Here is a 13,585-nt window from a genome sequence, read left to right on the forward strand (position 1 = left end):
GATTGTTATGAAATACCGACATAAAATATGAAAGGAGTAGGACACCTGATTGTTCAGAAGAGATCTGGGTCAAATTAATTAAGGCAATGTTGGATTAAATTAATATTCATCTGTCTGTGAATAACTGACTCACCTACACAAATTATTTGTTATTTTTATATTAATTCAAAAACTAACTGGTTGTATATAACCTACATATGTCTACATAATGGTGAGCCTATTTTGAATTTATGTTGTATTATATTCCTGATTGTAAGTAAAAAACATGGGCTATTTTATTGGTAAAGGACCTGCAGTTATTATATGTATACTAACTATAAGTATCTATAAAACATTGTCAGCTATTTAGGTATAGAAATGCCAATAATTGGCCACTTAAAAAATGACAGATTCAGGTCACTAATTTCCATTACGGAAACCATTACGTACTAAGTTTATTTTAAACATGGTACAGTTATTTTTTTAAATGTTGGAAGTTCATGTGTTCTAGCGGAAGCTGCTCGCCCCCAATTACAAAGAAATACCGCAAATCGATGTACAGGTTAGCCGTTTGGCACCCGCATACTAGAGGTCAAAACAAATTTTTTGACCCGCAGTTCCTAAAAAAATTTTTTGTGTATCATGATATTTTCTTGTCTCTCTTTTCTTTATCAATCTTGATATTTTGAGTCAAAAACAAAACAAAATATACCAACCGAAGGCTGAAATGAAACCGAACAAAATATACCAACCGAAGAATGAAAAGGCACAGTTAAAGGGTTAAAGAGGTATTTCCCGTTCGATATATGGATATTACGTATCATTTTATGATTAAAATGTACCGTATCTGCAGTACAGTTCCATGAGTCTCGTAAAATAGGTATTGAAGTAGAACTGTCAGTTTGTAAAATAAAAATAAAAAAAAATGTTAATGATATTATTTTCAAAATTGCTTTATTGGGGTTGGATATGAGGATATCACGTATCATTTGTGGTATATTGTACAAAAAAAATCAGCCATATTGTATCTGGAGGAGCCCAAACTTGGTATGTTTCGAAAATTCTTTTTATGTGATATATTTTTAGAATCGCCTTAAAAAGCCCTTTCGTATGATACCACACACAATAGGTTTTGGAAAATCACATGCGTGTGCCAAACGGCTAACCTGGACATCGATTTGCGGTTTTTTAATTCGAACGGGTTACACTATTCTCGGGACTCCCAGAAATTTTAGGTCATTTCTACTATTTCATTTTACCAGGCGTAGAGAAACTTTTGAAGAGAAGAGCCAACCACAGGAGAAATCTGTTTTAGGAATTTTAAAGAGCCACAAAAGTTGTTTTGATTGGTGTAAGTCCTTTAAGCATTTATTGTTGACAACCGACAGCCTAGTGGGTAGTGACCCTGCTTATGAGGACGGTCCTGGGTTCGAATCCCGGCAAGGGCATTTATTTACGTAATGAGCACAGATATTTGTTCCTAAGTCATGGATGTTTTCTATGTATTTAAGTAAGTATTTATAAATATATTATGTATATTATTGTCTGAGTACCCACAACACAAGCCTTTTTGAGCTTACTGTGGGGCTTAGTCAATTATTATCATTAGTGTAAGAATGTCCAATATTTATTTATTTAAAGGGCCACAATTGCGATTGCAATTTTAACTTACAAAAGCCGCATGTGACTTGCGGCCCGCAGTTTGCTAAACCCTATCTATATTAGGAAAAAAGAAATGTCTCAATTTATTCATACTATTTCCGATTTCACATACAACTGCCCATAGAAACATTGCCAAGATTGAGAGCTCTTTCCATGCCTAATCTTTTTATTGAACCCTTAAACCACATCCAGGGGTACTTCTCTGTTAACCTGTGTGATAATATCATACTTATGCACACAAGCTGTTGTTTTTGTAGGCAATTTACCCTGTGACACCTCTGGACAACTCCTAAGACATTATTGTATTATTTGGCAGTTAGTATTGTATAAACAAAAACAAAAAAATAAGAATACTAACTTCTTCTTGAATGCCGGCATTGCTTGATAGTTTCCCTCCATCAGTTATAACAACAATGACTGAAGGCTCCAAGTAGAAGGGGCACCTGCCCTGGCCATATGTGTCTATGCCCGTCTGCATGCGGTTTATGTTCAACACATCAAATGCATGTTTTAATGCAGCACCCATTGTTGTCAGTCCTAGGCATTGCAAGTTTTTCAGCTCATTAATAAATGTTGCTAAATTTTCCTTCCATCCAGCCTGGAAAAGCAAAAAATAACAGTTAAACATCATTTCACTTCTAGGATCTAGAAGAAAATAAACATGGTATGGTCCCACAAAGCAATTCCTGATACAATATGATATAATACTCATAGGACCCAATATTTTGACCATAAAAGATGATCATTTGAGCAAGCACTATTGAAATCCAATATGATTTTATGACATGTATAAGAAATACTGCTCAGGATTACTCTATTCCACGAGTAATGAATAATTCAATTCACTGCTAAGTGCGTGAAGTACACTGTGGTAGTACCAGAGTAGTACAAATTCATATTTCCCTCTCTTATCGCCATTTTCGTCGAGTACCGGATTGGCCAATAGGATTGTGCGACGAGAGCGCAGTCGCGAACGCTATCGCGGAGGCAGCAACGGTGGCGGCAGCGGCTTGTCCTGTTTACGTCGTTCTGTCTATTTCAGTAAAATTCGCACCTTCAAAGTATGGACATGGACTGGACTGCAGATCAGTGGTTCTACTAAGGATGCTACAAAACCGGCGACACTATGCACATGATAAAGAAAATAATTTGAATTTTGAAAACGTGTTTACTTCGATATTACTAACCTTGATGTTCGCGGGTGGCTCTTCGAAAGTTAGAAGCATATACCTGTCACCTCTGCTTTCAGGGGAACGTTGACGTACCTATGAAGTAAAATTATGCAGTTTTAGCAATCACGCGATAAACAAATAAATCACTAAAACGAGGCGGTTGACGAGTCGATGACACTGCACGTACCTTTACGAACGTTTCCACAGCGCCCTTGGCTACATCGAGCAATGTTGGGCGTCCGCCCAAATAAGCTCTTTGGTTCATAGAGGCTGATGTATCTATTAGAAAAACTATTATAGTCATCGTGAAAATTGCCTAAATATTGGTCTAAATACATTAAATAATGCGCACTGTAATGAACTAAGAACAAAAATGGCCGCTACATCGTACGCAGACTCGTTGAGAGGCGACCGTCCGACAGCCGCTTCGACGAGCAGCTGAACAAGCTACGCCACGAAGACTCCAAAAGTACCACGTGACCTAATCATACGTTCGGTTATTTTCGGAATCCAATAGAAAAACATTCGGGTTTGCTCGGAAACCGGCAGCTTAGCTTTTATGTTGCCATAATATGTAACACATTTTCCTTTTTAATTATTATATATAATTTATCCCCACAACTCGCTTATTTTAGCTGCTGTGCGTAAAATATACATTACTTTCGAGTTTGTGATAATCATAGAAAATTTTAGAAAACGATGAGGACTATATTCGTATGAGGACTATATATTATACCTATATATATAGGATGAAATACAACACGAATATGTAGGCAAATAGGTACTAGGGGCTAGGGGTAAGGCCCACTAAGTTTATATACTCTGGCACACCCAGCTTGTCAGTATAAAAAGACGGCAAATATAAAAAAATGTAGGTACGCGAAGAGTTGACTTCCCATAGAAAATTTGAATTTTGCGTCTTTTTCTACTGACAAGGTCGGTGTGGTTGAGTATAGTTAATATTGTTCAATAATCAATGGGTAATTGTAGATGGCCTTTTTTCAGTTTCTTAAGAAAAAGCTGACTTTTCATGGTTTCTTTACATAGGGACCATTCTTCTGCTGTCAGTTTTTCTCATCTTGTCAATGTCACTATGGTTAAGTTTTATGAGGAGATTTTTTCGGCTTAGGCTTAAACCTTAATCTGGTAAACAAAGGGCATTGTTTCTTTTATGCACCGCGGATAGCTGCCAAATCATCCACGAGTGAAAAGAGTGAGCCCGTTTAAAAAGCAATTTTACCATCCCATTTCAACAGTTCAAATTCATGTAACAACTCTTTCGGAGATAAACGTTTTGTTATGAAGAAAATGCCCGGAGCTATTGGTCGTAAACTATATAATAAATTACCTGAACATCTCAAAAAGGAATCAGACAGTGTTTCGTGCTCAAGTGAAAGACCTATTATTAAAAAAGACTTTGTATAAGATAAATGAATTTAATGAAATGTAAATGTTACAAATTATGTCATGCATGCACCTTAGTTCAATAATTTCCTGACTAGTCGCACTTAGTAGTAGTGCAGATATTGTGTACATGATGTATATTTTAAATGTATCTATTACCATGTGTTGATGAATAAACTATTATCTATCTATATATGTCAGAATTTTTAGGGTTCCGTACCTCAAAAGGAAAAAACGGAACCCTTATAGGATCACTCGTGCGTCTGTCTGTCTGTCTGACTGTCTGTCTGTCTGTCCGTCTGTCACAGCCCATTTTCTTCAAAACTACTGGACCAATTAAGTTGAAATTTGGTACACATATATAAGTTTGTAACGCAAAGACGGGCATGTAACGTAAACAAATGATAATTCAACATGGGGGCCAGTTTTGGGGGTAAATGGGAAAATTAAAAAATAAAGTTTTTCAAACTATATCGTGTTACATATCAAATAATCTCAAATATATTTTTCTTGTAATTTTAAAATTAATAGTTTAGAAGTTATTTAAGAAAATAGCCAAAAAATGACCATTCCCCTCCATTTATCTTCGAAACTACTGGGTCAAACATTTTGAAAAATATACACAAAATAGTTCTTTACCTATAGATGACAGGAAAACATATTAGAAATGTGCAGTCGAGCTTGAGTCAGATTTAATTACTTAGTTTTTAATCCGTCCCTACGGGTTTTTTAAACTCACGTTTCACATAAAAAAATACATTGTTAAAAATTGTGTAATGTACGGAACCCTTGAAACGCGAGTCCGACTCGCACTTGGCCGGTTTTTATCTGAATGTGGGTGGTCGATCGTCTTACATTACGTAAACGTGTTATCTCAGAATGAGATTTTATATGAATTTGACCCATTCAAGTGGAGCTGTAAAATTGCGGTTTAAACGGACGTTTTATTTCTTTATGATTTAAGACGAAAAGCACACCTCAAACAATTTCGACTACACCACTGACATATATGTAATATGTATAGACAAGCTGTCGAGAACAAAGTGTGTCCGCAAGGTGTCGGACATTTTTTGCGTTTGGCGTCTGTCACTGAGCAAAAGAATAAGCGCAGCTAGCCAGTAGCAATGACCTTGATGCTGGCAAAATTGTCCCAATGGTGAATGGACAGATGCCATAAGAACCAAGAACTGAACTGAACTGAAGTGCATGCACTTCATTGAGCCGCGTAGTCTGGAGCGAGCTTGAAATATAGTAATTATAATAACTATATTTTTACACTTACTATTTTGATAAATTATCACTCCACCTTACCCTTAATTTTCCCTATTTTAGGGGTAATCATTAATAATTAGACAACATTATCAAGTGATGGCCGATAAGTTTAAGTACACTTTTAAAGTTAAATCATATTAAGACAATTTTAATAATCCAATATTATATTAAATTAAAGGATTAGTATAGGTATATCAAACATAAACTATTGATTTTTTGAAGAATCCTATCGAAAACAAAGAAAATGTGTTACGCCTTTTTTAACTCCTGCAACATAAATTAAAGTACTGTCACTGTCAATGTCAATGTCATGCTTTCGTTTCGTTTTTATACACTACCGCGAATATCAATAGGCTTAGGTATTAGAGAAAAAAGTGAAATAAAAAAAAATATCATCTCTAAAATTACTGGTCCATTACCATTACTCAATCCTTTCCATTTTATAATTTATCAAGTTTGAACGTCCAATCTCATACATTTCATTCCTTCACCAAACACAACATGGAAGAAGTTTTAGAAAAATTGGAATCGACAATTATAACTCCGGAAAGTACACAACAAGAAAAGAACGATTACCAGGCTCTATATAAAAACTGGGGCAGATTGGGAAATCAAGAAGAGAGGCGTAAAGAATTACTAGAACAACAAAAATCGTAAATAACTTTGACTGTTAAATTATTATTATTTTTTGGTTTTGCCATTTTCAATGACCTAATTTCTTATAAGTAATAAATTATGAACTTAATGAATGTATTATTGAAAAGTATCTTCAAAAGTTACTTTACTTAATAGACCTATGAATAAAATAAAAATTCATAAAATAATATGTAAGTGTATGATTAATACATGAAATATTTTAGTACTGTGTATCTATTAAACTTATTATTTATTTCAGTAATCGCAATGACAAGATTGATGCATTTCGAGGTATACTGGAACTTGTTAAAGTGGTAGAAGAGAGAAATATTTTCAAGCCTTATAATCGGGTAATAAATTTTAACTCCCTTATTCAAAAAACTACAAGCCTCCATTAGTTAATTTATGTTTTATCCCTTTCTTACTAACGTATAAGTCATAATAACAGATTATGACAAACAATTTTAATAGCTAATTGAGGCTTGAAGCGCGTTTATGAATAAAGAAAAGAAGCTTTCCAAAAGTATTTTGGTACATTGACCCGCCTGGTGCTATCTCTGTTGCACACGCATAATAACATTGCTATCCCGCTTATGATGCTGGCTGTCAATGTCGTATATATGAAATAGATGTCGATAGAAAAAGTGACGCAGCCCTCCAGTGGTGAAGGCCGGATTCGAACCGGCGTCTTTAGCAGTCCAGGCTAATGCCTTGAACCCCTAGGCCACCATGCCAAGCCGCCCACCATTTGATTTGTTCTGTATATATTGTTTAAATTGTTTTGTTAAAACTATTACGATCTATGCATACCAAATGTATTTATGTATGTTTGACATCTATGTTACTTTATTGCATATAAATGAGTTTACGCGAAACAGACAAACAAAAGTAAAAAATATGTGCAAAATCAAACTTATCCAAAATGATTTCAAAGGTACATTACCGGCCTAGCATATATGTAGCGGGCTTCAACAAGACCTCCGCCACCTATAGCAATGTTCTCATGTTGTCGGAGTGGATGATAGAGAAACCGGCGGACTTCAGTGAGAACTGGATGGTGGTGCCGTGCCCTAAAGGTGTTCGGATGCTTATTGTGGCCAATCAGGTAAGAGCCCAATACCAATTTACTTATTGCAGCAATATATTGGTAGTTTTTTATAGTTGCTTACCCAAAGGTTAAAAACGGGTTAAAAATAAAATAAATATTTGAGTGGGTCTCCCATACAACAAACGTGATTTTTTTGCCGTTTTTTGCGTAATGCTGCCCTTCGTGCGCGTGTCCGACTCGCACTTGGCCGGTTTTTTCTGTTTTCAATGCTGGTACAGTCAGCATCAAATAGATATCGGCAGACATCCTCACTTCTAAGGTAACAATATGTTTGGCCACTTTGGTCACTATCTGTTTGGTGCTGCCTGAGGTTAATTTAAAAAGAAAATTCCTAACTGTTTGACAGAACTATATTTTTGTAAAGTACACTTACAAAAACAAAGAACGTACGTCCTAAACTGCATTAACAAAATAGATGAAGTAATATGAAACGGCCAGGTTTTGAACTACTTTCATGCATTTAAAACCTGAGCAGGTAATGGGTCAATTTGGGAAACACATCAGATTATAATGTAGAAATGAGAAATTGGTTTATGACAACGGGCTTTCATGAATAAAAGTGCCGTGGCGGTCCGAGTCCGGCAGGTGCACAGGCAAATTTAAAATATTTCATCATTAGAAAAAATCTAGTTTCTATACAAAAAACACGCGCTTTTAGATAAATTGCCAGTTTTGGTAATGTTACCGTAACATTACCGAGAATATTCTCTCAATCGGAAATATTCTCGACAATTTCCCATCACTAGTGGAAAGCCTAGAAACACATAACTTAGCCAAGTGAAAAAGAATGCATCGTACAAGCCATACAAAAGACTGGCGCAGGAAAGAAAGGATTGGCAATTACTCCACCGACAAGAGCAAAGCTCTTAAGTTATGATGATGATGATCTGATTATTTGTTTGAAGTTATTGAAGTTAAACAGACCGATGTACATATTATGATCTAAAATGTCGATGTAAATTTAAAGTTTAATCCTTAGAAAATGTTGATAATACTGAAATCATCATTACATGAACCTTACATATATTTTACAGGGAAAAACTAGAGCCTACACTAAATACGGGCATTTCAAGATGGAGTTCCGATCTGCTCTTCCCGGTGGCAACGGCAGTGAATACTCGAAAAGTCCGCGCTGCGTGTTGGACTGCTTCTATGCTGAAAAAAAAAAGATGATGTACATACTAGATATCTTGGCCTGGAACAATCAGCCCATGACAGATGGAGAGGTATACATGAATTGCTTTATGTAAATTAAATACTATATTAAATTACAGTAAATTATTAAATACCTTCAAAAAATTTACGCAGTTTACACACTTGAGTCAAAATAATGAATGAGGCAGTAATAAAAAAAAATTGATCAGGACAGAGTTGCACAAGTGCGAGCGAAAACTCCGATGTATACACAATGGTTTCATAGGTTTCAATTAACAGATGATATGACACAGTTCTAGACACAGAATTATCAGTTAAATTTGGTGCACGGTGATCTCACGTTTTACTTAATCTCTGAAGGTTGGTGCTGCCAGCAATACCGCCAAATGACTTACTCATTCTAAGAAATATATATATATATATTTAAAACTGTCTTACTGTGGTGTGGTATGGTGGTGTGGTGTGGTCGTGTCGGTAATTTTTTTGTTTAAAGTAACATACCTCAAACACATTTTATAAACTTTCAGTTGGAGTTCAGACAGTACTGGATCAAATCACAGCTAATGGAACTGCCCCAGCTGACCACTGTAAACAAGAAGAACCAAATAATCTTCCAACTACTTCCAATGGTGCCATGTACTCCAGAATCATTTAATAAGTATGTTAAATTGCTTATTATAAACATTCAAAAGCCCACGTCTCAATTTTTTAGTGTTTTGTGAAACTTATTTCAGGACTCATTCTTGTTTGTTTTTCATGATGTTTGTCCTATACATGAAACGAAATGTAAATTCGTATGTTCTAGAATTTCACATATCAGTATAAATTTTAAACTTTGAATGTTTCATATATTAAAGGTACCAAAAAAAACAAAAGAAAATTACGGAGGTAGACATACTCTCAAAATGTTTTAAGTAAATCTTTTTACATATAACTCGTTTTTCCAGTTTCATGATGACGTATCCTCCATTCGAAGACAACAACCCCGCACTGGACGGCTTGCTGTTCTACCACAAGAAGGCGCATTACGTCTCGGGCGAGACGCCTCTAGTGGGGTGGCTGTTCCCTTACATGGTGCCAGAGGTACTGGGATCTGGTGGGTATAAAATAAATTATGTATTAGCTATTTGTTGGTAACTCGAAATACTAGTGGTAGAGCTATCTGTGATCCACAGACCACGTACATCTTTTTTAGCAGAGTATCTTTTACTATTGTCATAGTAAATTTACTGCCATCTATCGACACAGGATTAAAACTAAAAATGAAAATATATAAAAATATCAAAAAAAAATGTATATATGGGTTTTTTTTTAGATCGCCATATGACTGACCCACGTTCTTTCACTTATATACTGTGTTAAAATTGTTAAATGGTGTCGCCAACGCCATCTACATGAGTATAGGCCAAAGGTGTGGCGCCATCTATTCGAGTATAATATTTTATTGATATCCCGAGGCACCTTTTTTCCTTAGACTTCACTTATCTTATCGGAAGTTACATATATCTTTGGAGCGAGTAATAGTAGAAGAGGTGCAAAGTCTGAGAAATATTCGTGCCTTGAATTTGTCAGCTGATGTAAATGTCGCTATATGGCCCCACTGTTATGCGGTATAACTCTAATTGTCAAATGTTGATGTTTGACAATTTAGTGGCCACAAAATATGGCGCCGTATCTAGTTTGGCTGTCAAACTCTATGGCACCGTTTTTTCATACACTTTACACATCCTTGAAAATCAGTCACTCATTGGTATAAGTGGTAGAGCTATCCGTGAGCCGGAGACTACACAGACACCGTTTTAGGCTGCCTTTCTACTAGGATCCCAACCTTACAAAGTATTTAGGAGGAGTGAGGTCACACTCATAGGTGCAATTTAACATACCAAATATTACGACGCGAGCAATAAAATAAAATAAAATAAATAAAGTTTTATTTTCAGGCAACACGTACAGTAAATAGTACACCCATATCAGACTAATTATAAATACTTAAAACTAAAATAAAAGTAAAACAAATAAAATAGTTAATTGTTACTATTTTTTGTTTTCGTTTCGATGCACTGAAAGCCAGTGCCTAAACATGTTACAAGCATAGAGTAACTTATACTAGAGCGGTACTGTCATAGTAAATTTTGTAACCCCAGTAAATTCACTGCCATCTGTCGACACACTTTAAAACTAAAAATTAAGATTTATAAAAATACGATAAAATGTATTTAAATATGGATAAATGTTTTTTTTAATTTGCATTAATTATTTTTATGATTTTGACCCATGTTCTGTCACTGATATGCGTTAACGAAACGAATAGTAAATCGAAATAGTAAAACGAAACCGTCAACGCCATCTATACGACAGTAGGCCAAAGCTAGTAGCGCCCTCTGAACGAGAATCAAATTTTCTTGATTTTCGAGGCACGTTTTTTCCTTAGACTGTATCCATCTATTACGGAGTTATATCTATGTTTGTTACAAGTATTGTTGCGGTACACCGACATGAGGATGGTGTTATGCGAGCGGCGCATACCCTCCCAGAAGGAAGCAATGCGCGCGCGTACCACTGCAAAGAAGTCAGGGATTCTGGCTTCCGCGAACATGGTGGAGGCACTGCAGGAAAGCGGCAGCCCCATCAGTGTCCGGAATATATTATTATACTGCACACGGATGGCGCTGTACGATTTCCTGCTGTACCTGACCCACAGTTGACAGGTGTAGAAGGAGAGACAGGGGAGTCAAATGTACATTATTTAATGCATATTTTAAATAATGTACATTTGACTCCCCTGCTACACCCGGCAAATCTGCGAGCTATCATGTTGCCACGGACAGCCAGAGCTCTTCTTTCTGTTCTATATCAATGTCGTGTTATAAGTGTATAGCAATACTACTGAGTTGCTTCCTATATCATTATATACTGCACCTATTCAACATGTGTTTACTTCTAACTAATTTAATAGATATTAAATATTAATTTGCATCAGTAGAGTCCGTAAACATGGAAGCAACTGAAATAAGCGATCGCGCTCCCAAACTAAAAAATTTGGTCCAACCACAGATTTAATATTATTTCTGTAGGTCCAACCAATATTTAAATGAAATACATATTATGTGAAAACTATATTCAAAACATATTTTTTCTTTTAGAAACAACTGTACATCCACAATTTCTGAGCGCAAAACCGTCGGGTTACGTAGACCAAGCTCAGTTTATACAAGCATTTGAGGCCAAAATGGACAAGAGGAAGAACCGAGGCAGGAGGTCTAGCTGCTCGATGGATACCAGTGGCAGCACAGAGGTATGAAAACGTATTTTTGATTTGCAGCCTTTAGGTATTACAAAAAAATCTGCGTTAGTTCCTATGGTAGCATAGACAGCACTGCTACAGTTACTCGTACATACTAACTTAACATTTTTATTTTAACTGAAAAACCGTGATTTTTATGTAAGAAAGCGAGACCCATCGATCACCCATAAGTATTGTATACCGCTATAACGCTTTAACATTATTCCAAATGGTCTTCCTTGTGTGACAGTTTTTTTTTATTGTTTTGCTTACTTATCACCTTTTCAGACTGATCCCAAAGAAAATCCACTACATAGTCCTAAAACTGAGAATGAAGCCAAAGATACTGAAGAAATGGAAGCTGAAGTAAAACCAGATGCGATCATAGACAATAATCCAGAAGTTATGGACGCGGAAGAAAAAACAACTTTAGGCAAAGATAATATAGACCCAGAATCGAATCTTATAACAGACGAAAAAGAAAAAATAGACGTATAAGCTATTTGCATTTACTAAAAATACAATTTACTACAATACATGTCTATATTTGCCAGAGATACGGCATGATGTGTAAGTATTTGTGTGCTTTATTCTAAAACTAAATATACCTAGTATATTTTGTGCGGAAAGAGAAGAGTCGTGGAATGTAAGGGAACCCATATATTCTACGACTTTCCGCACAGGCTATAAACAAATTTCAGACTGAAAAACCGACGGTTGAAAGGATTGTTTAAGTTGGCGAATTTGGGTGATAACTTTTCCTGTCAGTAATTTAAATGTATGTATATCTGAAAACAACAACAACAAAATGAAATGTACTTACGAAATACTTGTCTGAAATAAAGGCTCTTTCAATTCAATTCAAAATATCTGAAAAAATTATACAGAATTTGTAATATGAAAGTAACACGTAGTTTTTCTTGAGTTCGAAAGTTTTTGTTTTGTAATTTTTATATAATAAAAACCTTAACAAATTATATTAATGGAGTTAACCATTTTTCTTGTTAAACTTTATTAAATATGGCTGCATGTGATCATTATTAAAAAGTAAATTCCTTAAATTGAAGTTTGTATTATTAGGTAACCTTTGACTACAGTCTACACGGTGTAAGTAAGTAAGTAAATATTCTTTATTGTGCACCATAAAGTTAAAAAAATACACAGAAAGCGAAAAACAACAGGCGTACGGTATATGAGGTAAGTCAACACCGTTTATATCCTTGTTTTTTGGAAAAAAATCCATGTCAAATTCTCGGAGGATATCTTTTTAACTCTGCAAAATGCGTCAATAATGTTGAGGTAATTGCGTCTATGTAACGTATTTTTGTCTCAATGTCAGTGGTCAACAACCTTTTTACTAGATACGTAGTTTTAGCAGCTATTCAATAAATTTTCACCAGTAGAAAACCTCGCAAATTTAAAATTTCCGCCCTTCGACCATACAAAATTTTCTAATAAGCTATTATAGTTTTCTACGGAACGGAACTTGCTTCTTGCTTGCCAAGCTTTGCAATATACGTAATGCATTTTCCATTTTTTTTTACCAGAAACAGTTTCGCCCCACACTTAAATAAAACCTCTTAAATTTTTAAAACTTTGACCTAGTTCCAATGAGGCCTTAGGGTTAGGTACAATTTTGCTGAGTGTTTAACTTACAGAATTTGCTGGTTAATAAAATGTATATTGTTTATATACATATATCTCGCATGGAATCAATAGATATATTAACCACAACAAGAATGTGCAAGATACATTACCGTTTTTTCCTTAATTTTTGTTCAAATAAAAATCATAAACCAGCCATACAAGTTTATTGATGCACTTACCACTTTTCATTGAAAAATCCGCTAATGTCCGAAAGTCAGCCGCAGAAAGCAAAAAAAAAAAAAAACACCGCAGGTAATTAAAACCTAT

General features: G+C 35.3%; 2 protein-coding genes and 1 non-coding gene across 3 annotated transcripts in view; 1 reads left to right on the forward strand and 2 right to left on the reverse strand.

Moving 5' to 3' along the window:
- LOC134755932 (integrator complex subunit 6) overlaps positions 1–3,292 on the reverse strand; it is a 33,841-nt gene extending 30,549 nt beyond the window's left edge. Inside the window, exons 1-3 of the mRNA XM_063692631.1 lie at positions 3,001–3,292; positions 2,829–2,906; positions 2,000–2,239 (exon numbers count right to left, since the gene is read on the reverse strand). Of these exons, the coding sequence (XP_063548701.1) occupies positions 2,000–2,239; positions 2,829–2,906; positions 3,001–3,117 (435 nt within the window). The 5' untranslated portion in view covers positions 3,118–3,292. The remainder of the gene's footprint in view (positions 1–1,999; positions 2,240–2,828; positions 2,907–3,000) is intronic.
- A 2,535-nt stretch (positions 3,293–5,827) lies between these two features.
- On the forward strand, positions 5,828–12,739 carry LOC134755931 (snurportin-1). Its single transcript, XM_063692630.1, has 8 exons — positions 5,828–6,142; positions 6,385–6,475; positions 7,060–7,230; positions 8,268–8,459; positions 8,916–9,046; positions 9,336–9,484; positions 11,532–11,683; positions 11,960–12,739. Exons 1-8 carry the CDS (start codon positions 5,991–5,993, stop codon positions 12,167–12,169), a joined length of 1,248 nt encoding a protein of 415 aa, XP_063548700.1. The 5' UTR covers positions 5,828–5,990; the 3' UTR covers positions 12,170–12,739.
- Positions 6,787–6,859, reverse strand: Trnas-gga (transfer RNA serine (anticodon GGA)). Its single transcript has one exon. It is a non-coding gene; the product is annotated as a tRNA-Ser (tRNA).
- Positions 12,740–13,585: the final 846 nt, after the last annotated feature.

The sequence above is a fragment of the Cydia strobilella genome, chromosome 3 (assembly GCF_947568885.1).
Source record: "Cydia strobilella chromosome 3, ilCydStro3.1, whole genome shotgun sequence".
Lineage (NCBI taxonomy): Eukaryota > Metazoa > Arthropoda > Insecta > Lepidoptera > Tortricidae > Cydia > Cydia strobilella.

Excerpts from the sequence above, each read along its gene's own strand:
- LOC134755931 (XM_063692630.1), top strand. The coding sequence starts at position 5,991 with ATGGAAGAAGTTTTAGAAAAATTGGAATCGACAATTATAACTCCGGAA. Across the intron at positions 6,476-7,059 it reads TTTTCAAGCCTTATAATCGG|GTACATTACCGGCCTAGCAT; the intron begins GTAATAAATTTT and ends ATGATTTCAAAG. Across the intron at positions 9,047-9,335 it reads ACTCCAGAATCATTTAATAA|TTTCATGATGACGTATCCTC; the intron begins GTATGTTAAATT and ends TCGTTTTTCCAG.